Source organism: Opisthocomus hoazin, chromosome 7, assembly GCF_030867145.1.
Source record: "Opisthocomus hoazin isolate bOpiHoa1 chromosome 7, bOpiHoa1.hap1, whole genome shotgun sequence".
Classification (NCBI taxonomy): domain Eukaryota; kingdom Metazoa; phylum Chordata; class Aves; order Opisthocomiformes; family Opisthocomidae; genus Opisthocomus; species Opisthocomus hoazin.
Genome location: NC_134420.1, coordinates 42,542,718 through 42,570,269, shown reverse-complemented (window position 1 = coordinate 42,570,269; position 27,552 = coordinate 42,542,718). Strand labels below are relative to the sequence as shown.

The 27,552-nt window shown below is 51.3% G+C and overlaps 1 protein-coding gene across 1 annotated transcript; it reads right to left on the bottom strand.

The window, feature by feature from the left end:
* Positions 1-444: 444 nt before the first annotated feature.
* On the bottom strand, positions 445-4,754 carry FOXG1 (forkhead box G1). The gene is made up of 2 exons (XM_075427399.1): positions 4,557-4,754; positions 445-4,281 (listed from the first exon to the last, which is right to left on the bottom strand). The coding sequence occupies exon 2, from the start codon at positions 4,188-4,190 to the stop codon at positions 2,802-2,804; it is 1,389 nt and encodes a 462-aa protein (XP_075283514.1). The 5' UTR covers positions 4,191-4,281; positions 4,557-4,754; the 3' UTR covers positions 445-2,801.
* Between the last annotated feature and the right edge of the window lie 22,798 nt (positions 4,755-27,552).

Here is a 27,552-nt window from a genome sequence, read left to right as displayed (position 1 = left end):
TTTTTAAAATTACAATAGAGGAAAGAATATGGGGGAGGGTGGGCGCTTCCAAGCGGTGGTATCATCTCTTCATCCCCAAACAAAGCAACCTTTTTCTCATAGCGATGATTAATTTCGAATTGCAGAAGTGAGAGTGAAAGCCAAGAATATCAGAGATTTCTCTCCTTCTCCCCCACCTAGTGCAGAGCTGGGTGTCCCATCTCTCATCCATAACCTTTCACTCCTCTCTGTTTCCTGCAGATCTGCTTGCATCTGTTTATTTATTACTTTTTTTCGGAAGATTTCCCCGCCCTCCCGTTATTCTTTCATCAAGACAAATATTGCAAGAATTCAGATTTGCTATTGCTTCCTTATTCACCCCCCGGCCTTCCCCCCCCCCCCCCCCCCCCCCCTTTTTCTTTTTCTTGGTCTTTTCTGTTTTTCTAAGACCAGCTCCTGAAAGTGTTTGCGATAACATCTCCGAGCTGGAGATTATTTTTCATTGGGCCTATTGTGAGCAGCTGCCGGCTTATTGCCCTGCTGCAGAGCTCAGTGGAGGCTGCACAAACGCAACAAATGAACAACTTGTCCTCCGCGGACTCACCGCGGGATCCAATTAGTTCCTAAACCCTTCGCACAAGTTTTCTAATTATTTTCAAGAGTTGCGGGCTTTTACAGGCTTCCCTAAACTCATCAAGGAACCAATTCTTTTTAGGATTAAGTGCTGCTTAAAATCAGTGGTACAATCGGGCTGTAAAACTAGCGGGATGGTTCCCCGGGCGAGGGATTGGACTCGCGGGCTGTTGCGGGGGTCAGCGGGTTGCGGCGAGCCCCGCCGCCGGCGGGCAGCGCGCCCGATCAAGCCCGCCTCGACCCTCCGAGTGCATCCACACAGCTTTGGGGTGTTGGAGAGGGGGGTGTCCCTCCCCCCAAAATCCCGTTTACACATCGGTATGCACGGCAGGGCGTCACGTGACGCCCGCTGCCTCGCCGCACCGCGCCGCGCCTGCACCTCGCCCCGCCCGGAGCGGCACCGGGCACGGGTCCGGCTGGAAACTGCCGCCGCTTCCACCGGACTCCCGGCCAAAGTGTTTGCAGCGCTACAAGTCTATAAGCACATCCAGTACAGACGCTCCCGGAACTGCGCTCCTTAAAGAGAGGGACTGCGCTCTGCACCCAAACGTACCACAGCTTGCTAAATTTGATCAAATGATTATAAGAAAGCTAATATGTATATGCATATACGCACACATACACGCCCGTGGTTAAACAGATCTCCAGTTACCATAGAGTCCAAACTATTTTATTTCAGAGGAATAACTCTTTGAATGCATTTCAGAGATTGCAAGAACAACATGTGATAGATTAAAAAAAAAAAAAAAACACAACTTTTTTTTTTTTTCAAGAGTGTGCGTAAATACTTAAATTTACATGTATGCATATACATGTATATAGAATAGATGTACGCGATTTTAAACATTTTCAGCGTAAGGCAGAGCTTTTAGCAAGACACCTTACCTCGTACTAACAATTCTTAAGCAGACTTGATTAGAGTTCTGCCCCAAAACAGATATCGCAAATAGTGGCCGTGGTGTTTAATTACATACCCTGATCCTTTACATTTGAAAATAGTGCTGTTAAAGACAATATGACGGGGGTGGGGGGGTGGGGGGGAAGGAGTGTGTGAAAAATGGTGGACTGCTGTAATAAGCAGCTCTCTGATCTCCCTGCATATTTAAAGCCTCCGGCATATTAATTTTAGTTAATAAAAGAGACAAAAAAACTATCGAGTATATATGAATTTAGCCTATTTTTTTTTTTTTTATTTCTGTGTGTTCATAGTAAACATTTTTGTAAGTGACAAACACGGGCATATGACCACAGTATCACAATCAAGAAATTTTAAGACGACATTAACAATCACTCAAATTTATGCGGCATCTGCGCAACACAGGTTACATATTTGCAAGGTTTACCTATAAGTACAATAGGTATTAACATTTCACTACATTTAGAAAAAAAATAAAGGTGACCTGTTAGTGACCACATACATCAAAATATACACAACACAAACTGAAGGCAATCAGTAATTTTGTCCCCTTCTGATTCATTTGAACGGGCAGTGCTGCAAACTGAAATAATGTTGCTGTTTTTTTTTTTTTAAATTACTCCGTACACTGAGTGCATTTTTTAAAACCCAATCTTTGGTCTAAAAGTAAACAAACAAGCAAACGAACAAACAAAAAAAGGAAACCGAAAAAGCAGTTCAGTAAAGAAAAGGATAAAAAAATAAATGGCCAAAACGTAGTTCTTGGGCATCTTTCAGTATTAATTCTGCTTAAATACGAATTACGTTTTAAGTTTTTTTATAGCTTTCATAAATTTAGTGGTGGTTTGTTTTTTGTGGTGGGTTTGTTTTTTTCCTTTCAAGGTCTGCACCCACCGACATATCCATGATAACTTATAATACTGCAAACATGGAGAATCTGGCGGCTTTTAGTGATAGACTTATCGTATCTGAATAAAAAATCGCAAAAGCAGTCACTATTTAGATACACATTCTAATATAATTTCGTCTTCCAAACTTCGTAGTCTACAATGTAATCTCCCCACATTGCACCTCGCTGACACTCCTCACCTTGGTGGAATAATAAACAACCCTAAAGACTGAACAAACGTACAGAAAATGGGGGACTTAATAAAAAATACCTGGACTTTTTTGTTTTGCTTTTTTTTTTTTCTCTCTCTCTCTCTCTCTTTTAATTATCATTTACAACGCAAATGTGTGTAAAATGTTCACTTACAGTCTGATCCCATGGATGTTAATGTATTAAAGGGTTTGAAGAAGACCCCTGATTTTGATGTGTGAAATAATCAGAAAGTCCTCCGGAGAGTCCCGTTGTAAAACTCGGCAAAGAAGGTCTTAAGGACTCACAGGGGAGCGTGGAGGGCGCCTGCGGCGACGTGGAGGAGGAGGCTGCCCTGGCCGTCATTGAAGTGCTGCTTTGAGAAGTCATTGAAGGGTGAGGAACATGGGGGAAAAAGTAACTGGTCTGTCCTGCCAGGAGGTTCACGGAGCAGGGGTTTAGGGAGTAGGTGCCGGAGCAGGGGACGGACAAGCCGCAGGGCACCGAGGCAGCCAGGGCCGCCGCTGTGAGGTGATGGGTGGCGTAAGGTATCTCTCCGTTGACTAGTCTATCGACACTTAACCCATTCGACGTGGAAAAGGAGTGGTTGTTCCCCAAGGAGTTCTGAGTCAACACCGAGCTGTAGGGCATGGGGTGGCTGGGGTAGGCGGAGGTGGTCCCGTTGTAACTCAAAGTGCTGCTGGCCCGGGGGTGGTGCAGGGAGAGGAAGGGGGACATGGGCCAGTACAAGGATCCCGCCCTGTCCATGAACGTCAGTCCGGTGGAGGTGAGCCGGGCACCCCGCTTGAAGGCCAGCTTGGCCCGCGAAGTGGTGGAGCGCCGGCGGAGCTTGCCAGTGGTGCCCCCGATGAAGACGTCGTCGCTGGAGGGGTCCAGCATCCAGTAGTTCCCTTTGCCCGGGTCGTCGTAGTGGCGGGGCACCTTGACGAAGCACTTATTGAGGGAGAGGTTGTGGCGGATGGAGTTCTGCCAGCCCTGCTTGTTTTCCCGGTAATAGGGGAAGTTCTTCATGATGAACTCGTAGATGCCGTTGAGCGTCAGGCGCTTCTCGGGGCTCTGCCGGATGGCCATCATGATGAGCGCGTTGTAGCTGAACGGCGGCTTCTCGTACTTGCCGTTCTTCTTCTCCCCCTCCTTCCCGCTCTCCCCGTCCTTGGCCCCCTCGGCCGCCCCCTTCTTCTCCTCCGCCGCCTTCTCCTTCTCCTCCAGCTCCGCCGCCGCCGCCGCTCCCGAGTCGCCTTTGCCGGCCAGTATCTCCGCCTTAGCCACCTCCAGGGCGCCGGAGGCGGCGGCGGCGGCGGCGGCGGCGGGGGGCGGCAGGAGGAGCTGCCCCTTCTCCTCGTCCTCCTCCTCGGCCGCGGCGGCTCGCTGGGGCTGCTGCGGCGGCGGCGGGTGGTGGTGGTGGTGGTGGTGGTGGTGATGGTGGTGGGGGTGGTGGCTGTTGTGGTGGCTGTGGCTGCTGTGGTTGTTGTCGCTCTGGACGGCTTCGGGCACCAGGCTGTTTATGCTAAAGGAGGATTTCGGCAGCATTTTCGCTTCCTTCCTATCTCCCATGTCCAACATCACACACTGCGCGGAGGGGGAAGGCGGCGGCGGCCGGGGGAGCAGCGCGGGGGGCGGCGGCGGCAGCGCAGTCGGACCGCAGTCTCAAGCTCTGGCAAGTCATGTAGCAAGGGCAGGAACCGCCGGGGTGGGGGGGGGGAGGAAATAATAGCAATAATAATCACCACCAATCAGATAAACTCAAACCGAGTCAGAGCGGAGGAGAAAAAAAAAAAAAAAAAAAGAGGAGAGGAAAAAAGGGGGGGAAAACCCTCTGAAAACCCGACAGCAACGACAACGGAGGGGAGGGGGGGGGGGGGAAAAAAAACAAAAAACCCCAACACACAAACACACACCGCGGGGAAAAAAAAAAAAAAAAAAGTCTACTTCATGGTGGCTGCTTCGCCCGGCGCGGCGGAGCGGGGGGAGGACGGAGCGGCGGCAGCAGCGGCGGGTCGGCGCGGAGCGAGCGGAGCCGGGCTGCCCGGACCGCCCTGCCCGCAATTAATTTCAGAGCTGCAGGCACGCTCCGCCGCTGTAAAAAATTTTTTGGTTTAACCTTTCCCAGCGCCCGCCCAATCAGGGACGGCGGCGTGCCCGAGCGTCCGCCCGCCCGCCGGCCAATGGCGGCGCCGCGGTCCGCCTCTCCCTGCGCGCGCCCGCCCGTCCGCCGGCCCGCCCCCCGCGGCGCAGGGATACGGGCGCAGGGGCGCATCACCGCGCGGGGAGCGCGCTCCCCTCAGCCTACCCCCCCCCCCAACTGCCCCCCCCGGTTCCCCCCCACCGTCTCTCCGAGCACAAATCCCCTCACGCCGAACAAATCGAGCCCGTCCCACGGCTGTGGGCCCCGCCGGTTCTCCTGCGCCGTAGTTCCTCCGGTGGACTGAAGTTGCCCCGTTCCTCTTTGTCCCCTCCTCCGGCGGCGGAGGAAGGCGGGGTTCGAGGCCGGGCGGGTGAGGAAGCCGCGGCGCGGCGGCGGAGGTACTACTTTGCGGATCCCGCCGAAGTCGCTCGGCGGCGAGTTTATTTTTCCTAGGCCCCGGTGTCGGTTGTCTCTGTTTATTATTTTACCGAGAGAGAGAAAAAAAATAACAATAACCAGCTGGAGGGAACGCGGACGGCGGAGCGGGCCTCGGGCCGCCACGGGCGCGGGGTCCGGCGGCGGCTCCCCGCGGCCTGCCGGGAGGGCGGGCTCCTCCGGCCCGTGCCTGCCGCGGAGTGCGGGCAGGCGGGCGCCGAAACGAGCGAGCCCGCTCCCCTCGCCCGACTCCGCGCTCTCGCCGCGTCTCCGGTGGCCGGGCTTCGCGCTTCCCGGCCCGCCCGCCGTTTCTCCCGCGGGGCCGGGGGGAGGGGGGGAAGGGGGGCGCCGGGGTCCTTCTCCTTTGCGCTGCCGGGTGGTTTCAGCCCGAAAAGCGCAGGCCGCTTGTCCAGGTGTAACAAATAAATCATAATATTGATCACTGGTGATACATATATACATATACATACGCATATATGTATATATCTGGAGTTTTCTGGGCGGCCCGGCCCGCCGCGCCGGGTGCAGCGGGGTTTAGCTCTGCCGGGGCCGGTGGAGCGGTCGGGCCCCGCGCCCGTGACAGGGCGTGCGGCGGCGGGGAGCCGGGCCGGCGACTTGCGGCTCCCCGCGGCCGAGGAGCCGGGCGTGCATCGCCCGCACCGCGTCTTACCGTCGGCATGGGGGGGGGGGAAAGGGGGATCAACACTGAAACAAAGCGAAATAAACGATGCGGGTCCCTTGCTCTGGGAGCGGAGGGGGAAACGCCACGGGGATTGCGAGCGGGTCGCGCCCGGAGCGGAGCCGCAGGCGAAAGCTGCCCGCAGCTGGGAAAGCCGTTCCGGGGAAAGAACGCGGGCAGCTCGGCCCTGGCTAAAGGAGTTCATCCCGGGGAAATTCCGGCTGGAGCTCGGTGCGGCAAACCCGGCGGTTTGCAGACGTGCGTTTTATACGTGTGCTTGTGTGTGTGTGTGTGTGTGTGAGGGAGGGAGGGAGGGAGAGGGACTGTGAGAAAGAGAGAGTAAATAACGACAAAAATTACAATGGACCGGTAATAAACAATTGCAATTGGGAGTGGCATGAACTCTGTGCATTGGATTAACCTCGAATGACCTTACCGCAATCGTATTTATTTATCCAATTTCATAACAGGTTGCTACTGACAAAAAAAAAAAAAAGAAAAAGATGTGAAAGTCGATGATCAACTATGCTTATTTTTTATCTTTTTTTTGTTTTGTTTTGTTGTTAGAGATGCTGTTTAAAAAACAATCCCTTCAATTTGTAAGAATTTCATTGCTCGACACTGAAGTCAAGGTATGGGAATTCTTGAGGAAGAGTGCGATGTGGAGGACACGATTTGACTCTGCCGTGGCAAGGGGTAAGAGGAAAGGTAAGATTCCTGCATATTGTTATGATTACGATGATCATTAACTAATACGTGTCATTATGGTGCACTAGGATCCCATTAGGGTGGCTGGGCCCAGTGTGTTTCCCTACTCGGTCTAGCATGTAATGATTTGGTGTAACCGGATTCTCGAGAAAGGACAGGTTACGTAAACATTTACTGATGTGGAGTAACTATACTATTTGTACTCTGATATGCAGGAAGGAAAGTGTTGATTAACACAGAAGAAAAAAAAAGCGAAATTAGCTGATTGCATGCTCATAAGTGCAAGCTGTCATTGAACTGCTTTTAAAATAGACACAGCTGGGTGTTTGTGTTGAAAAATTTCTTGTGTTTTTGCTAATACTGAAATAAGCATGATTTTGTATACCAAACATTTTCAGATCATTAAATTTGTAATCTGTGCTGGTTTTAAACACAAAGAAAAGAAACAGATTCATTTCGCTGTAAAATTTGCTGATATTATATTAACTCAATCAGGTCTGTACAAATGGTGTATTGTGCCTTATCAAATCTCTTTGATCCATTTAATACACAAAGTGCCAAACGTGTGTATTGTTTGTTAACATTGAACGTTTTATTCAAATCCCAGCTCTGCAGCGAACTGGAGGAGTTCTCGTTTAATCTAACACTGACATTGCCTGTTGAAATTTTAATGCATTGAGGTGTTTCTCAGGTCAAAGCAGAGTTTACTTCGCGTCTTGATCGGGGGTGAAAATGTAGCGGGGAAGAAAATACACGTCTTGGCTTTTCGCGTTTCTGAGCAGAGGGCTAACGGCGCAAGCAGCACGCTCTGCAGACGTTTGACGATCTAGGCGCAACACTCGGTCATTTGTCACGGGCGCAGAATAAAGCTCTGTGCACAAACTTAGGATTTATATTATATTTTTTTTTAATGCCGTGGATATACAGTTCTACCAAAAAAGGAAATTTTGCCTCCAATATGTGGTACATATCTTTCTAAGACCATGAAGATTGATTCACTGTTTACAGGACAGAAAAGGATATGTAAGATAAGCCACGCCAATTATTATTTCTGCTGGACTTCAACTTTCGAGTCCCTCTATTTTTTTTTCCCCTCCGCGGAGAACTCCGTTTATGAAACCGGAGGCGTGTGCTGTGGAGATGCGGGACTCTTGCTCTCCGGCCGGGTCTCCCCCGGCCCTGCCCCGGCCACCGCTCCCGCCCGCTTCCCCGCAGCTCCGTGCGGCGCAGCCCGGCGGGAGCGGCCGGTCTGACCCTCCCCCGGGGCCCGGCCAGAGGGGCCCTCACGGCAGCGCTTCCCGGCGGGATCTCCCCGCGGGAGGGGGGGGGCCGTCGGCCGTTCCGGAGAAGGCGCTGGTGCGCGGAGCGGAGGCGCAGGGCCCCGGCCCCGCGGAAGGCGGCTGGGGATGCGGAGGGGACGCGGGGGTCCGCGAAGCCCGGGCGGGGACACGCTGCGAGGCTTCGGCTCTGGGCTCTGGACGGGGCTGCCGGGCCCAGCCGCAGCGCCCGGGCTGAAGCGCCGTGAGCCTGCAGCTCGCGGAGATGGCGCTCCGGCAGCTCGCTTTTCTCCTTTTTTGTTGAATTAAAGGCCGGAGGAAAGGCAGACCCTGCCCCCTGTAAGCTGCACGGACACGGTGGACCCCCGCCGCCCCCCGTCTCCAGCCTTCAGTCCCTCTTCACACGGGTACAGCGGCTCTGTGCTCTCGGGCTCTGTTAAGGGGTGAAGCTGCTAAAATGTACTGACAGCTTAAGAAATGAATGAGGGTTTTTTTCAGCCGTGAAGAAAGAGTATTTAATAACCACGCTTCGACGGCATCGTGCTTCTGTGAAACGAGTCGGGACACTTTGGTTTAACAATCAGTAACATCACATTCAGCCCGCATCTCTAATTCCATTTCCCCTTGACTCTAAGCTTGCCTTGCTTCCTCCAGCTGACCCGGGCAGTTAAGGTGCGGGCTGCTCCGCAGACACTGGTGCCCTGCTGCTAAGGCATGGCCAGCGGGGACGGAGCGGTGCGCTGCTGAGGGGAAGAGGCAGACAAACGTTTTGAAGGGGGGCAAATGGGACTGAGGGTGGGTGGAAGGATGGATGGATGGATGGATGGATGGATGGATGGATGGATGGATGGATGGATGGATGGAGGCGAAGAGGGAGAGGAAGAAGTATTCAACAGTCCACCCTTCTGTCCGCGTTTGTGGGTTTCAGTTTGGGTGTCCGTCTCTAGCCAACTTCCAGTTAATCCTCAACAGCTGGTAGTGGTGCTAACGTGTAGCGATTAGAAGTTAGTCTGCTTAGCGTGCTGTATCCTTCTTTCGTGGGTTTTGGTTACAGGTTATACGATTAGGATTGCGAGAACAGTAGTGAACTAAACTTCCCAGTAAGAGGTCTTCACACCAGGGAAGTGTTACTTTGCCGCAGCAGCCCTGCCTCGTCAGTCATTAGGAAGCTGCAGGTTGTCAGAGGCTTCTCTTGCGCGCACACACGCGCAGACACACACACGCACACACACAAAACCACAGCACTAAAACTAAATTAAGAAGCCGATGATTAAGACAAGCGTCTACGAGGCCTGTCATTTCAGCATCCTTCCATCATAACATTGTGGCACCGAGAAATTTGCTTGAAAACCGTGGAAAAAATGTCTATGGGAGAGCCTCGTGTTTGAGATAGCGTAAATGTTAACATCAGATATAGACTGGGAGCTGCCTCGGATGCAAGATAAGCGTTCCGCAGAGGAAAGGAGCACCGCAGAGACCTTCGGGCTATCCCCGCTCTCCCGAAACTCTGGTGAGTATCTCCCCCTCCTCTGGCAGCAGGTACGCAGGCACCGGGTGACTGGAACTGGACGGGGTTTTCACTCCGCAGCTATGCTCCCCTCGGAGACTTCGGGGAACTCCACCTAAAGATAGATCTGTAACGAAAAGTCCCTGCCGGATGACTAATGGTTGTTCGCGCTCGGTGCCCCTTTAAGGAGAGCAGCACATATTGCGCCGGAGACCTTGTAAGCTCCCTTTAAATACAAACATTTTAAGCCCCCCTCCCATGCGTCCCCACCCCTGTTGTTTTCGGGCTAGCTGTGTTGTATCTCCTCTCCCCCCCCCCCCCCCCCCCCCGTAAGTGCTCTGGTCTTCCCTCCCCCCACCCCCATTCAGAACTAATTGCTCAGTTGCTGAAATGTTTCAAGGAGAGCTGAATTTCTCCGTCCGGTGATCCTTTGAGGAGCTGCGCTGTATCGCAGCGAGCAGCCGGCGGGGCACCGCACACCTCCGCGCAGCCTGCGCAGCCCGGGCAGAGGTAGCGCTCAGACAGTGACGTTGTAAACCGGCGAGGTGCGGAGAGTTCCCTTCCCGCCAGGCTGTGGGAACGAGTTTCTCGGACGGCCGGAGGCGGGACGGGGAGCGTGGAAACGGGAAACAACGGCTGCAGGGGCCAGAAAGTTTTGCTGGTGTTGGAAGAGCCAGACAAGATAGAACAGTGACAGAAAGAGATCCGAGTAAACACCGGAGTATGCATTGCCCACGGCGGCTGCGCTGGGTGGAGAGGTCTGAATTAAATCTCCTTAATTAAAAACTGAAGATTTTATTTATTTATTTATTCCTGTAGCTGTACAACGCCATCCACAGAAAGCCCAGCTAGCGAGCGCAGAGCATCCACCAGATCCGGTGCGTTCGGCTGCCACTGCCAGGATTTTTCGGAGCAGGGTATTTTTACGCTCGCAGCCAACTTTGGCGTTAGGACGTGCTGGTTTTTACGTCCTGAATCTCGCTATTATTTCATACAGCAGCGAGCCGTCACACCTGCCCGGGTGATACGTGTCCCTGCGTTACAACAGCTCACCCTAATTCGGGAATCGAACGGAAAACAAAAAAATCTCTCCATAATTATCCACTATTATGCAGGCGACGATAATAAAACGCGGGGGGGGTGGGGAATGGACGAGTTAAAAACCTTGCACTGTTCTCGAGGTTGAAATACATCACTTTATTTTCTTCTGTGTTTACTGCTAAAACGGTCTTGGCCAGCACAGTGCTTTTGCCGGAGTTATCAGTTTGAATTAAAGAGTCGCGAAATAAAATACAGGGAAAGAGAAAAACCTGGAGGGGAGAAAAAAAAAAAAATGCTCGAAGAGACTCCTAGCTGCTCTTTGACTCCTACGAGACTGTTGCAGGAATACTGTCACAGTGCTGTCCTGAAGCTCTTTAGCCTCTTACAAACATCATCTGCGGTGAATGGCACTTCTACCTGCTTTTGCAGTTCTTCGGTAACTCGAGAAAAAAGGCCCCCGCCCCCCCCGCCGGCCTTCTCCCCTCCCCCAGCCCCGGGCAGGTACCGTCCCGCTGCCTCACCCCTGGGCTCCGCGGGACGCGGCCGGGCCCGGGGGGCCTCCTCCACCCCCCCCGCCCAGCCCCGCCCAGCCCCGCCGCTGCCCGCTCCCCGCACCGCGCCTCCACCGCACCCCTCGGCCCGGCGGGCTCGGCCTCATGAGCAGCGGAACCAATTTTTAGGGCCTACAAAAGCGCATTCCCCTCCAGCCCCCCTTGCCCCCTTGTAACCCCAGCAAGGTGCCCGGGGTAGCACACAAGATGCCAGGAACAGCTCCGCACCCCCTAGGAGCAGGCGTCGGGCGGCTCCCGGAGCGAAGCCGGGCGCAGCTCTCTCCGGGGCTGAGGCGGGAGGAGCGGGCGCCGGTGCCGGTGCGGGCCGGCAGGGGCGGGACCGGGCGCCGTGGTGGCGGGGCCGGCTGGGGCTGGGGCTCGGAGGGCGCTGCCCGGGCAGCCGTCGGCGCTGGGCTCCCCGGTCTCCCGGCAGGAGCGGGTCCGGCAGGAGCTGGCTCTTCGCGCCGGTTGTTCTGAACAGTTTTCGCGCCCGGCAGGGTGGTCTCCATGTTTTCTTTCTTTCTTTCTTTAGCGGAGGGAGGGGGGAGTGATGGCAAGGGGCTCGTTGGATGATTATAACCGCTACCACTTATAAATAAGTTTCTTGGGGAAGGGCTGATATCGTACCCTTGATATCAGTGGGTGTGTTCATGTATTATTTTAATATGATATGTCTTTTACACCGAGCTTATTTTCCTCCTCCCTCCAAACCCCCCCCCCCCCCCCCCCGCTTTGTTTCTGGAATTTGTTTCGCTTTTAAAGCACCAGCACAAACACACAAACACACAAAAACGACTGGCAATAAGTTAAATCCCATTTGTGTCCCTCCCACCGAGCACGGACGGTGCCTCGCTAAAGCCTGGGGTTTGTAGTTTTGCCTCGACGATAATCTGACCAAGCCAGAGCAGCGGCTGCGGACAGACTGTCCGTGCGGTGACACTGAGGGGAGCAAAAACGCTGAAAGAAACAGTTCTGCCGGGATGCGTCTCCTTTGCGCCTTTTCTCCTCTCCATCTTTTAGATGGGGCTCTCGCATAGGCTCGCACACACACACACACACACACACACGCACAGAGGTTGTGTTTCCCAGGGAGTTTTTAGAAAACAGTGCTTATTACCATCGAGCGATAAACTCCATCTAAATAATGAAATCGTGCCGTAGCTTCGGAAACTCCAACAAATAAATAAGTTCCCTTTGTCTACCAGCAGAATATTAGCAGAGGATGACAACACACTTTATTTTCACACTCTTTTCAAAACATCAGGAAAAGAGGGTAAAGAAAAGGCTCACAAGTCCTTGCCCCCGCTGGAATTAATAAACCGAGATCCTTTTAGGTGTAGATAACTCTTTTTTTTTGTCCTTTTTCCAAGAGGACTACAAGCCAATTTCTGCGGTTATACTGATTTGTGAGCCCGCCAAAGCAAGCAGCCTGCTCTCGCCGAGGGTCGCGATCGTGCCCCGCTGCTTCGCTGGCGGGGTCTCCCCGAGAGGCACCCGGAGCCCCGCGCCCCCCCGCATTTCCACCTCACGGGGCCGCGGAACACCCGCGTGTGTTCGGCCGGGCTCAGCCTACCCCCGAGACACCTTTTCACGCAATCGCGTGGCTTGCGAATGATGGTTTAACTTCATCTGTTGCGGTGGGCACGTGTTCTGTCACACGAAATTAACTTGTGAAAGGCTTTGTATCATTTTTTGATTTGTGTTTGGCGACAACGCGGATCATAATCTCACCGCGCTGGTGGTTGATACAATTGCTAAATTAAAGGCGTGTTTTCGGCTTTGAAAAACAAGAACAACAACAAAAAAAAAAACAACCCGCACAACCCTCTGAGGGCTCACTCAGCAAAACGACCCGAGGAGCCGTACAATAACGCGGCGCGATGCTCTCCGTGCGTCTGCGACATCCGCACACACTTCTGTGTCAGCCTGCGTCTCTATTGTCTGTGCCTAAAGACAGTCAAGCGACTCCTGGGCTTCTCACCTATAATGGCCACCTGAAAGGACATAGCGACAGCACACGGACAATCGCTCCAACTGCTTGGAGGAATGTAATTGGCGCTCTATTTTTTCCGTGTCTGTACCTATTCTCCCGTGGCAAATATTCGCAACTGAACCTCTTGTCTTGGCGTGTTTGTACGTTTGAGCCGCAAGAAGCGCGCCAAATATTTGTAATAAAGTGACCAAACCCCTCTCCTAGCACGGCGCAGTTTTGTTTTCTCTGCTCCTCACCTCGAAGGAGGACACCGCCTTGAGCCAAGCGTTCTGGTTCAGGCGCTCCTCCGGACTTTCGGATTCAAGTCTAAGGCTTTCAGTAGGTTGGGGCTGAAATAATGATTTTCCACATTTCAAAAGGGACGAGGCTCTATTTATAAATGTTACAGAAGGTTTCGTTACTTCAGGAACAACAAAACAGGAACAGAGCTGCAATTTTCAAGAAAATAGGATTTCAAAATATAGAAATAAAAAAAAAGTGGCGGAGACGATGTATAATTCAATCAAATTACAGAAAATTGCTTTAAAATTCAGAACAGTAGCGATCCATTATGTCTCTGTTTTATTAGTGACAAGTACAATTACTCTAAAATAAAGAACACTGGTGAATATATAATTGGCTGTAATCATGTTAGTGTTTGAATAAAAATGACGGGGACATTTAACACTGACAACAAAATGTTCAGAAACAACTTATTTATTCAAACAGTTTTTATTTGCATCCACGTGAAGGAGAAACACACTTTTGCTTACGAAAAATCAAGTTTTTTTTAGCTTTCAATAAATATATAACTAAAAAAGAGAGATTATTAATTATTTTATTACCCAAGGTTTAATAAAGTCTCCTGAGTACGACTGTATTATTATTGATTACTGAGTACCCAAAAGACGCCATCTACAGGAAAACGTCTTTAGGCTTAACACAAATCTAATCACCGCTGATTTAAAAAAAAAAAAACAAAACCAGAGTTAATATTCCTCTCTAAACCCAGCTCCGATTTTACCCACAACACCGATCACAATATTTTCTTTGTAATTGCTTCTTGCGATTCAGTTTGTTATAATTTGACACGATCTAGGAATCCGCTGCAAGAGGCCTTTTCTCTGAGATATGGCGTTTAAAAAAAAAAAGCAGCAATTGAACTCCACAAAGAAACAGTTTTTCCTCTTCTAAAGCGACTCTTTTCTCTCAGGACTGACTTGACGGTCCCCGAAAACGCCGAACAGCCCATGAGCTCTCTCCCTTCAAACCAAGCGTGGGGAAGATTCTTGCAAAAGAGGCCTGAAAATAAAAATAACTTGACTGGAGGCAGTTTGTGCAACCATCGTATCACGGAATAACTAACATTTCTTTAACGTATTTCCTCTCGGATCATGTCAATAAACATCAGCTACGGCAAGCATACTCTCGTCTGTTCTCGCCATACGCCCTTCGCCCCACAGCTGGGCAATTGAAGGTGCTATTTACCCGCGCTGCTCCCCTCTGAGCCCTTGCCGGGGAAGCCGCCGAGGCAGAAAGCGTGCCCTTAACATTCGGATCGTAGAAATACCGACCCGCGGGGATGGCAGATGCCCTCCGCGACGCCGCTCCCACAGCCCAGGTCAACCTACAGAGAGTACGAGGAGAGCTGGAGGAAACTTTCGGGACTCCTCTTTCTGCGGGCTTCTTTGTTGTTGTTGTGCGGTTTTTTTGTTTGTTTTGTTTTTGTTTTGTTTTATTTTTGTTCTGTTTTGTTTTGTTGTTGTGTGTTTGTTCGGTTTTTTTCCCGGTTTTAATCCCGAACGAATTTTTCCTTTGCTATATTTTTTTTTTATTTTGTAATTATCTTCCCACCTCGACAAGCCCCCGGGTTTGTGCCCCCGCCGGGTGCGTGCCGGTGCCGGTCCCTGGGGGTCTCCCCCACCCGGGGGTCTCCCCCACCCGACGCATAAAGCAGCTCTGGCTTCTTTCTAACCCAGGCCAGGGACCCGGGCGGGCTCGGAAAAATTCAGGGGCGGATTAAGCTACGCCGCGAGGAGCCGAAGGCGTAGCTGCGTTGGCACGGAGGCTGCGAAAAGCGACCCGGGGCGCACCCTCGGTTTTAGGCGCTATTTTGAAAACCGGGGACAAAAGCCTGGAAAGTGCCTTTGTTGGCGCTCCCACGGGAATCGGGCTCCAGCTTTACACCGCAGCTCTCCCTCCGTCTTCCGGCTGCTGGGCACTGGTGGTGAACGTCGCGCACGGAGACACCCTCGCTTTTAAACTCTCGGAAGCCTCGGGGGAGGCGGTTTCCTTCCCCGGGGGCAGCCGCAGCCGGGGGCCGGGGCGGCGGCACCCCTCCGAGCCGGGAGGTCTGTCCTTTCCCGGGTGCCCCGCTCCGCAGCGCGGATGTCAGCCTTGCCCTACGTGTCCGGGCTGCTAATGCGGGCGCCTCGCACAACAGCCACGCTCACGGCCGGAGCCTGCCCCGGGGCAGGGGCCGGGCCCGGCGGGCGGCGGAGCCCCTGGTGCCCGGCAGCCGCTGCCAGTGGGACCCTGCTCTCCTCGGAGCCGGCATCCCGCGGTGCCCCCGGGTCCCCCGATCTGTGGGGGACCGGCCGCGGCACATCTCCGCGGGGACGCGCTGCCGAGGCTCCCAGCTCGACGCCTCCCGCAGAGACCGACTTTTTTTTTGTTTCCGTTGTGGTTCACACCGAAAAGCCCCTCACGTAGCGGTCCCCCGCCTCGCCCCGGTGCCACCAACCGCGGGAACCCTGGCGGGGGCGGCAGAACCGGCCGTGCCACCCCCGGGCCGGGCGGGCGGGAGCGGCGGTGGCGCTCGGGTCCTTCCCGCCGAGCGCGAGCGCGATGTGAACGGCGCCGGCGACATCTAGCGGCCGCGGTCGGGCAGCGCGTCGGGAGGCGGGCGGCGGGCGGCGCGGGCCAAGGAGCGGGGGGAGAGGCGCTGGCTGCTCCGCTCGCCTCGGGCCCCGCCGCCCCTCGGCAGCCGCGCTTCCCGCCCGTTTCCCAAGCACCGGGCACATCCCCCCTCCCCCCCCGAACGCCTCGAAGTTCTCGGCCCGGTGCCGGTACAAACCGCGCGCTTCCTCCTCGAGGCGTTGGGGCACCGAGAGGAAAAGGAATCCAAACGCCACCTCCCCCCCCCCGCCCCGTTCCCCGAGACCCCCGTGGGAACGAATCCGCGGGGCCGGAGCGGCGGTCCCCTCCGCCGCCCCGCCGAGGTGTCCCCGCGGGCCGGCTCTCTCAACAGAAAACAAGACACCTGCTGGTGCCCCGCCGTTGCAGCCCCGTTCCCGGCTCTTCGCCTCTGCGGCGAGGGGCTTCTCCGGGCCACCGCGCGCCCCACCCCTCCCGCCCGCCCGGGAAACGTCGAGGATTCCGCCGCCCGCCCGAACGGGGGCTGCGGCGGCAGCCCCGGGAAAAGGCTCACGATGGAGCCTCGGAGGCTAAAAAGAGCCCGAGGGAAGCGGCCGACTCGGCAGGACACGGCGGCCTTCGCGGGAAGCTGCGGCGTGGCTGTGGCGTCGGGTGAGGCTCTCGGCGGCTCGGGCCCAGCCGCCGGGGCCGCGGCGTCCCCCGGGGACCCCGGCCGTGAGGGGACGGGCCCGGCAGGCAGCAACGAGCGACAGTCCGAGAGCTTCCAGCCGACCCCAAACAAACAAACGAGCTCCCCCGACGCCCCCACGGGAAGGGGTTTCGGTGAGCAAGCAGGGGAAGTTCTGAAGAGCTGCAGACGCCTTTGCAAGTGTATTTTAACTTGCCTGTGCAGAACAGGCTTTTTTTTTGTTGTTTTATTTTTTTCTTTCCCCCCCTCACCCCTGAGACAACGGAGGGGGGAGGCTGAGAGTAAGAGCCCGGTCAAAGGAAGGACCGCGGTCCTCGCCCAGCGACAGCAGGAGAGGTCCGTAGGAGCGGCGACCCGCCCCGACTGAGGGGGTCCTGGGCTGGAGCGGGGCTCTGTGCGCAGCAGGAACCCGTCGGAACGAGCACCTGAGCCTTCGCCCCGCTGCCGACTGAGACCGCTTCAAGCCAGCCCCAGCTGACTGCCCGCTCCCCCTCTGCTCCGGGACGCGCAGAGCCCGGCGGGGAAGGGGCGAACGCGGAACCGCCCGGGGCAGGGCCGCGCCCGGGGCCGGTCCCTGCGCGGCCGCGGGGTCGGGCGGCTGCAGCCCGGCGGAGGCAGGCAGGGCCCCGGCCCCGGGTCCCCTCTGCTGCCCGGGGTCCCTCTCCCGCCCTGGCCCCTCGGGCGTAGCGAGCGGGGCCCACAGCCTTACCGCCGGCGAAGCGGGCTCGCCCCGCCAGTGGCTGGCTGTAAGTAAAGGCTGTGGCAGTGACAGCACCGCCGTCCCGCAGCCGTAGCGGGGGCCGCCTCTGCACCTTTCCCCTGCAACGCACGCCGTCAGCGTTTTAATTCCAGCTCCAAAGGGAACCTGCAATTATGAGCCCTCCCCCCGTCCTCTCCCGCTCACATTCTCTTGTTTGAAGCGTTCACTGAGGAAGGTTATTTGGATCGCGAGTAAAATCAAACAGGGAGGGGAAGAAGAAGAAGAAAAGAACAACCCACAAACCCAACAACGCAGCGAACCCTTCCATTTGCTATTTACAAAACTCATTGTCATGCTTCACTCAGACTGTCTGCCGAGCTGGGGGAAATAAATGTGACTGAACCAGAGACAAAGCCGAAGCAGCTGTATTTGAATTTCGCAAACACTGTCAAACGTGCTCTCGTCTCACAGTTCTCGGGGTGGTTGTTGTTACGATGATCGTCGTACCTAATGTGAACGTACTCGAAGGAGAGCTGCTTGGCGGCGCAGAGACCTGGTTCCGGTCGGGAATGCAGAGAGATTCCTTTTGCCAAAAGCCAAAGGCTCCTTTTCCCTCCTGCGTGGAAGCCTTGGCAGATAAACTAAGCAGAACTGCTCCCCTCTCTGGAGGGTCGTTCGGAGCCAGGCTCGATCTCACCAGGGCTGCTACGAAGCAGATCCGTGCCCTCGTCTCCTTTGGAGAGGAGGCGGCTGAGACACCTCGGGGCCACCGATGTCCCCGAGGGAACGCGTTGCCGCCCTCCCGCACGCCTCGCCCTACCGCCCGGCTGCTCGCCAGGACGGGCAAACCCTGCGGGCCCCCTCCCCGGGCCCCGGCAGGCCGGGCCGAGCCGGGGAGGGCCGCGGAGCCGCCGCGGAACCCGGCCAGGGTCCGGCGGCCTCGGCGAGCCGCCTCTGCCGGGGAGGGCCCCGCCACGTGGCGGAGCGGCGGGCCCGGAGGGAGAGCCCGGCCCTTCGGCGGCCGCCCCGGCTCAGCCCTCGGCTCCCCTCGGCACCTTCTCCGGGGCCCGCGGCGGCCCTGCCAAACGGCGCCCGGGCCCAGGGCTCTGGGGAGCAAGCCGGGTGCTGAAGGCCGGGGGGACCGGCCCCACGCCCCGAGGCCTAATGGCAAACCTCGGCGCCGGCCCGCGGAGCGTCTCCCCAGCCCTCCGCTTCTGCTGACCAGCTGCTCCGTCGGCACGCTGCTCCGGCAGCCCTCCCCTCTCCGCCGCGGGCCGCAGGGCCTGGCGTCGGCCGGCCCCGGCGGGCCAGCGGCCCCGGGGGTGCAGGGCCGGCCCCGGAGGAGCAGCGCCGGCTCCGGGGGAGCAGGGACGGCCCCGGCCCGCAGCGCGCTCCCTCTCTTCAGCGTCCTCGGCGGTTTTCGTTGCACGGGGTCCTTCGGCAAGTGGAAGCAGGGAAATCACAAGTAATGCGATCAATTATTATTTTTATACCGTATTTATGGACGGGTAGAAGTAATAACAGTTATTTGCTTTGTCGAAGCGTTTATTTTACACTTGGTATATTTCCTTACAATCGGAGAACCGACGCGGGAAAAATAAGCACAAATAAAGTAATGAAAATACGTTTTTAGCAAAAGGCGATCCTTTCCCTGTCGAATTTTCCCGGGCGCATTTCTGCCTCCTGACATTAATCCAAACCAACGACAGGGCTAAATAGATCAGTCTCTAGCCCTCAAGTCAAGCAAGAAGCAAAACAGTCATTTACTTCTCTGCCCCCTTCATAAAGAAATACTCCTCCCCCCCTCCTTTTTCCTTCAAATTGGCGATAAAGAACATCAACAAGCAAAGCAGCCAGGAGGGCAGGAACCCTCTCGAGGGTACGGCCCTGGTACCCCGCTCCCCGCCCGGGTCCTGCGGGCTCTCCTTTGCTCCCTCCCAGCCCGGGTTGCGGGGTATCGCCTCCGCTCCTCGGCGCAGGGCCGCGCTCTGCTTTAACCCCTCCTGCCCTGCCTTTGTCCCTTTTGAGGCTTGTTAGCTTCTCTGATTTGTTCGCAGCGCTTCGGCTGCCTCCCCCGACCCCCAGTGCCAGGGGGAGAATGGTGCCAGGGCCGGGGAATTACACGCCGCTCTGGGATTCCGCAGTTGTGGCAATAGCGCTTTCACGTGCACCGATCGCATACTTTGCGTACATCACATACATCAGGGTCACCTCAGTGAGGGGGGACAGGGAAGGGCGGGGGAGACGAGGAGGAGGATTAAAAAAAGATACAGTTCTTCCGCGGATGTCAGGCATTTCAAATAAAATAGTGCTTGATACCAAGGTAACACTTCCTTATTGCCGGCTCTCGGTCTTCTTTGAATTGCTTCATTTCCCTTATTCCAACTATTTATTTTACTGCCAGAGACTGCATGCAATAGTGCCACAGGTTGCTAGCAATGGGCAAGAAAATAAACGGCTCCTGGCATGGCCAAGGTCGCCAGCATTTGCGCCAGATGCTTTGCGTGGTGGCTCGGTTTGTCCCACTCGCATGGAGCCGCTGTGACGGAGCTGCCCCGGGCCCAGAGCGGGGCTGGGACCCCTCTGACCAGCAACCTGCGCCTCTGCAATCATCGTTTTCTTCATGTGTTCCCACCCCCTCTACCTGCTCCACAAGTAATGTTGACACCTCTTAACTGGACCAAGGCACCTCGCTGCTGGATCTGCCAGGACAAGAGCAAAAAAAGCCTGGAGAGGACAGGGCACCTCATTAATCCCTACAGCTGTCATTTCTGGAAATGTGTTTTTTGTACCAGCCTATAAACCCTCTGCAAAACATGCAGTCTCCAGTCTGTTTTCTCTTCTGCGGATAGCAACGTGCTGCCCTTTTCACTTGCTACCTAGTCTTTGTTCGGTGCCCATAAACAAGAAATGAGACAGTATTAGCTGGATTCAGAACCTCCCACATCTTCCTTCTTGTTCTGTGACCAGGGCTGCTCCTCCACATAAGGTCCCACCAGCACCAAGAGATGCCTGCAGTCAGTGTGCTTCAAGGCCCTAGCTTTGTTCCCTGTCCCTGAAGGGCAGGGAAAAGGGCCAAGGAGGAAACTCAGCACCCATTTGGGCCAGCACTCCAGCCCTGCAGATCCCTCCACGCAGCACAGCCCTCCCTCTTGCAGCACAGCCCTCCCTCTTGCAGCACAGCCTGCTCAGGACTTGAGTGTCGGGCACGCTCCGGGGAACCTGCAGGGCTGATGTTGCACAGGCTGCTTGCTTTCTGGCTCTGCCCTTCCGTCCACCCTTCCACAGCCCAGCAGAGCCAGCTGGGCTGGCTGGAGGGGGTCCTCTGTTCTCTCAGGAGAGGCAGCCCATAAGAAAAGCATGGTAGCTGGAGGTGTCTTTGTGTTGACAGTCTTGAAAGAAGGTAGAGAATGAAGGAGGACGATACTTGTTCTCAAGACCCACAGTTCTGGGGCTACTTCGGTGCAGGGTTGTTGCTTGAGGAGCTCTACCTCTGACAATACTGTACTTGGCACTTAGATAAAGTGCTTCCAATTTGTGAGCCAGTTAATTCTCCTGGTAGCTGTCTGAGATTATAGCCCTATCTTTCAGACAAAGTAAGGCAGACAAGTTAAACCTCTATAAAGTTTATAACCACAAATTACTTCTTTTTTTTTTGCTGAAGTGAACTATTTTAGTTGAGTTAGACAGATTACTTTGTATAATAATAAACCATCTGAAAGCTACTGGGAAGTTTCCAACATATAAAAAATTGCAATCTTATTTAAACGCTGGGAAAGATAATTGTTTGCCCTTGCTGTATGTTTTGCATTCTTGAAGTATATCTTTTAAGGCATAATATACATTTTGAAATCCCATATATGCATCTCTACGGTAGTAATGGCTTTCCACAAGCTCTGTGGGAGGTGACATTTCAGCAAGATACTTCCCCTTGACTTTGTTTATTCCAGCAGTTTAAATTCTACCTCTGGTGATAGCTGTTAACTTGGCAATGTGAAAAGTGCTACATGATGTGTACTGTGCTCAGTCAGCTCATCAGAAGCTTACCAATTACGACTGTGGAGCCCATTCTTCCTGCCACAGCATGCCACCCACCATGCATGCCTGGGACAGTTGATCTTCACATGTGCATAAAGTCTGCAAGTACGCACACATTTACACAGAGCCTATACAAAGCGTGCAAAATAAGTCTGGTGCTTCTTAGAAGCCTTTTTGTTTCCTGCAATAGCTCATACACAGGCAGTTGTAGATCATTTCTTGTTCCCTGCCTGCTTTGGAAATGTCAAAAAGGGGAGCGTTTGAACCCCACCCTGCGAGGGGGTGAGCTTTGTACCTGTCAGGTAGTCCGGATGCCGGTGTTTTGGGCAGAGGACCAAATTGTCAGGATGGCTGTGAAACAGGAGGTGGCAACCATCCAGACTGTCCGTCTCATCTGCTTATTGGTCGCCATCCACATCCTCGAGGTGCTTGGGAAAGGAGGTATGGCTGGAAGTAGATTGTGGGCTGAGTGAAGTAATTTAAATATGCTGAAGTGGCCCATGAGCTGGGCACCGCTGCATTATGAAACAAAGAACTTTGTTAACAAAAGCCTTTGTAAGCCTGTTTCCCCGGGATGAAATCTGATCTCTGTTTAAGGTCTCCTAATGACATTGGCGAGGCAAGATTTAATTCTAGACAGATGCTATTAGTCAAGCATGTAGTGAGTGTTTGAGCTTCAGAAATAATGCTACCTTTGAGCATTCATTTTTGTTTGGAATATCCCACTGTACATGCAAAATCCAGATTGGGCTTTTTGTTGAACCATGATTTGCACTTATCCAAAGATATTATTTTTCTTTATTTTGAAGAAGCTATTTACAAAGCTATTTAGTGCCAGACTCTGTCACCTTTCAAAGTAGTCTCTTTTGCATCAGCTAAAATAGAAGTAACTCTGTTCAAGTAAGCAGAGCAACACTAGTGAAAAACCAGAATAAATAATCAGAGAATCAAGCCCTTTGAATACCAAATGACTCCATAAATAGTCCCATTGATTTCAGTGGTATTTCATGGCATAAGTAGCTACATTAATGGAAACAGCGTACAAGACCCTTAGTGCTTGGGCAGAAAAAAAAAAAAAGAACTTCTAATTATTTAAAAAAATATTCCATGGTGCATTAGTCAGTTGACATGTTACTAGCTTATTGTATGACTTACCAAAGAAAGAACCAAGTGAGTTGATGACAAGGATGACTCCTCTGTTAGCTGCTGTGACAATTCAACACACCAGTGACACAAAAGCTGTGTCCCTTATTTAAACAAACAGAAAGCAAATAAAGCCACACCACTGAAACGCTTTCTATTACCCGCAAACAAATACTTCTTTAAGCAAGAAAGAACAACTCATTGGTGAATGGAGTTGCCCCTTTTTCGGGAGTTTTATGGGCAATGTGAGAAAGTCATAATGTCGTTTCCCCTGGCTCCGTTGCTCTGGATGACTCAGAAAAAATCTTTTGCTTGCTTTTCCTTGAAGTTTAGTAAAGAATTAAGTGAAGTCCATGCATGCTTTTTTAATTACGTTTCTTTGGCTAAACAGATCTTTTAAAAATAAAGAAGTGTTCTCTGGAAATGTTTTGCGGCATCTTTAAACCTGAATATGAGAACTGGGTCCGGATCCAGAGAGCAGCAAAACACCTACCCAGCTTTAAGACTTCTGGAGCCAACAAAACTGTTGCTGGGATCTAATTGCTTTGCTGTGGACTTCTTTCTGAAAGTGACTTGGGTGGTTTGACTCCACTTCAGGAGCTGGAACACGATGCACAAGAGTAGAGGAAGAAACCGTGATGATCAGGGAGCATCGCAGCCTGACCAGCAATGGCATCAGGTCCCCACACCTTCCTGCCAGTCCTGAATTTGCTGTCAGCGTTCTCAGGGGTGCAGGTGATATATTTCAAGTATTCGATAAAGAACTGTGCGCCCACGTACACGGTACTGCTGAAAACTTTTGTAATTACAGTAATTCTGATGAATCTACATCAGCTCTGTCCCTGTCTTCCTCTCATTGCTTTTCTTTGTATTCTCTTCTTGTCAGATCACACAGTAACTGTAAAAAATGCTTTGTCCAAAACACAAACTCCCTGTTCCGAATGCCGCTCTGCTATCAGCAGGAACAGTATTTCAAATAAGCTGCTGGGCATTTGCCTCTATGAATAGCTTCTTCTTTGCTCATGCTAGACTGTAAAAAGCTCGTATGTATCTTCTGAGTGCACATTTTTCACTAAGAACCTCCAGAGCACAAAAGGAAGGAGTCACGAAAGGTGAAAAAAAGGGATCTTTTGCTTTATCGCAAACAGTTCTCTGCTGCATTTCCTCAGTTATGACCAAGCTGTAGCTATTTTCTATTGAGTGTGGAGCATTCTTATTGCCAGGAAGTTTTTAAGGGAAGTACTTTGAAGAAGGTTGTACAGTGCTGATTTTTCAATACTATCTGAAACTAGCCTGCCATTTCTTCTCTTTCTGTGTACCAGTGAAGTGACACAGAATGGACAAAATGTTTCCTCTCTATCAGGTAAGGACAAGGCTGCATACCTATGCCACCCATGCTGTTATCCCACGGCTGAAGAGGAGAAGGGACTGCCTAGACCCCCAGCTTTGGGGAAAAAGCACGGTTTAGTGCTCACCATGTGCGTTACAACAGTGGTTGGAGGAGGTTAGGAGAAGACTGGTCCCCTACAGTCGACTTTTATAATCTTTTGAATTAGGAATAATCTCTTGCTGGTATAGGCTTCTACTGAATTATTGATACCCTTGAAACAGAGAGGACAAAGGGAAGCGAATGAGATGTTTGTGAAGAAATACAGCAGTGAAAGATTCCCAAGAATGGGTTTCTCACAAACTCACTGCAAGCCTGAGGGATACTTGGTGCTTGCTGCAATTCTGGTCCCTAGCCTCATAAAGACCAGCTCCTTGCTCTTTACAAAGTCAGACTCTAACGTTAAAAAACAAGGAAGTTTCTAGTTTACTAGTAAAAAGGTTTCCCAAACTTGCAGAAAGCATAAATGAAGATTGAAATTATGCTGTTTTCTGAAAATCACTTGTTTCTAAGCAATCTCATGACATTTAGGGGGGAGAGGGATGATGCTTGATTTATCATTTGTTGGTGTTTGGATATATTTTTCCATACTTATCCAAAATCTAAAAAAATAAAGTTTTGAAAAGGATCTTTCAAAATATTTTCTTGACTGAATGATTCTATTATGTCTTACTGTATTAAAAAAAGCTGACTGTGTAGTATGAACTCCTGAGGGCTTTTAAGGGGCCCTATTTCTAAAACTTTTAAGTATTCTTTTTTTGTTTTCTGGACTGAAACAAACTTCTTTCCCTTTCCCTTCTTTCCCTTTCCCTTTCCCTTCTTTCCCTTTCCCTTTCCCTTTCCCTTTCCCTTTCCCTTTCCCTTTCCCTTTCCCTTTCCCCTCTGCTTTCCCCTTTCCTTTTGTCTTCCTTTTTTCCTTCTTTTTTATTTTATTTTATTTTCTTTTTTTCCTTTTTCCTTTTTTTCTTTTTCCTCCTTCTTTCAAACCAGCCAACCAAACAACTAGCCAAACCAATTATTTTTTTTGAGTTCTGCTCTGAGACAAATTTACAGCCCAGGATGGTACCAGTCAGGAGTCCAGCAGCCCAATGTTCTCTAATTACTCACAAAACTACCTCTACAATATCAATGCAACTTGATCTGACTGCATCAGTAACATAGCATCCGGTTTTACAAGCTTGACAGTGGTGGCATGAGAAGGAGTGAAAATTGACAGCAACTTGACAGAATACTACTGGGACTACTCTCGGGTCCATCATGCAGTCATCTTATCCCCATGCCACTAAAAAACTAACAAATTTGTTATCAGAATAGCTGTTACAGGGAACTGATTTAACAGTACTGTATTTTTTTAGGTGTTTGCTGTGAATGAGGTTTTCCTCTGCAGCCCCCGGAATTATCCTTATAATCCTAGTTATAGGATTATCCTATCCTTATAGATGAAGGGGACATAAAAGAAGATGGGTGAAAACGAAATCACATGGGAAGTGGAAAATATTTGTTTTCTCCGTGTGCACACATTGTGCTGAGTGCAGCAGGGTGCCGAGATGGACTCCTCAGATGCTATCACGCTAACTGCAATATCATGTAGCTGTGTATCTCCTTCAAGCTCCTCTGCAAAATTCTATAGTGTGATCACTTATCTGGCTGTGTTCAGTCTATAAAATCTAAAAAGAGAATGCATTTTCTTTTAGATACTGAGTTTATTTTCTGTTCCTGTTGGTGTTCAAAATTCACTGTAATAAGGAGTCATTTTATTGTCATGCTTCCTTGGTTGTATTTTGGTTTCTGTTGTCTTAATGGAAATAATAAAGCAAATTGTTCTGAGAACAGCAGAATTAATGAAGTGATCTTTTGAAGATTTGTGTCTGATATTCTTACAGCCCTTCCTTTGTCCTGTTGGAGCAGCTTTGTCCATTTATACACAGCTTCATGCCCAACTCCATTACACTCCCCTTCCCCGTCCCCTCAGCTGCCTTTCATGTCGGCAGATATCAGCTGTGCAGAAGACATGACGTACTCTCAGTAGTTCAGAGCTACTTTTGCACAGACATGCTGGCAGAATACCTGCTGATTCTGTAGTAAGAGGTCAATCAGAAAACGGAACTGCTCAGCTGTGACTGATGCTTTGTTCCTAGTGGGACATCAGTCTGGCTCTGTGTCCTCTATCCAGCCACCAAATTCAACAAAACTCATGAGATTTCTCTTTAAGTCTCTGGCCTCATTCTTATCTTTGGCTGAAATTGACCAACAGTTTTGGAAGTTATGAGGGGTGGGGGGACTGACAGACAGTGAATCAGATGGATCAAAAATGTGAGAAGTATAAGGGTCAAGTTTTTTTTTTTTTAAAAAAGTAAATATCCCAGACAGTTGTCTCTCAGAAACGAAATAGATGTAATGGAAAATTAACAGAACTTGTACTCCTAATTCATATGAGTACTTTGAAAATTCCACTAAGAAAAATTTTTAGTGGAGTTGGAGTAAGAGAAAACCACATCTTTTAAAGGCATGATAACAAATTATGCTAGTTGTGAGTCCACCTTGGCTGAGAAAAGAACATTTGAATCATAGCACTGACACTGAAATGCTTTCTTTATCTTAAACTTGCGTCTGGCTCAGAACCTTGGATTCTGGCTGCATAATTTTGACTATCTGTTAGTGCATTCAAACTGTATCATAAATAGCAGTATTGAAAACATACACCACAGGGGAAAGAAATCTGTAATAATATCAGCTGCCATTATATGATAATTAATTTCAGTCACTGCTAACCTGGATAAGTGGTTTTCATAGAGTAACAAGTGGCAAATTTTGCTGAAGAAAAATTTGGATAGAACTTTCAAGATTTTAAGCCAGCTCTAGAAGAGATAATCCACTTTGATCAATGGGAAAAGTAATTGGCGACTAATTTTAAAGCTGAGTATGTCTAGTTTGATTAAACAGTGAGTAAGAGCAACATGGTAATAATTTTCACATATGTAGAAGGGAAGCCATTTTAAGGCAGCAGTTTTAGGGTACATATTCATAAGAAAGAAAAAATAAATTACAGGAAACTTTAAACCAAGTGTTTAACACCCTTCTAAAGGCGTGAATCTATTAGACAGCAAAGACACTTGAAAAATGTCAGTAAACGTTGTATTGTCTGGGAAATATGAAAAAGTTTGGCTGCATTACCAAAGAATTTACTGAGAAATAATCTAGCTTTGGAGTGAGAGAGCTTAGATGGTCTCATTACTCATTCACAGTTTTAATTTATAGGATTCTGTGACTGAATCTCGTGATGAGATTGCTTTCCTCTTCTGGAACTAGCTAGCAGATAGAAGAACTACATATATTAAGGCAAATAAGCAGTCAGATTAGTGTTTGCATTTCACAGCCACTGAGTATTTTGCTATTAGGACAACAGTCTGTGTATTTCTTTCAAATTCTCTGTTTAAAGCAGGTTGTATTCCAGCTGGTGACTATTATGGCCTGAAGTGGTATGATTATCTCCAAGGGAAATCTGCAAGAACACAACTACTTCAGGAATCTTTTGTCAAGGACAAAGTCCATACACCCCCCACCCTCCACCCCCCCCATATATGTATAGATATCTCCTTTAATGTACAATTATAGCTATAAATCATATGTTAGTATAACTGAAAGTAAATAATTTCTTTTTGGAAGGATATAGGGTCGGTTGCAGGATGTAGGAAAAAATGCAGAAAAAATAAAAAGTGTGGGATTCTGAACATGCAATATATTAAATAAACCCACATGACTAAACTCGCTTGATTCAGAGGTGTTTTCAAGATAGA

Coding starts and splice junctions, on each gene's coding strand:
- FOXG1 (XM_075427399.1), bottom strand. CDS start 4,190: ATGTTGGACATGGGAGATAGGAAGGAAGCGAAAATGCTGCCGAAATCC.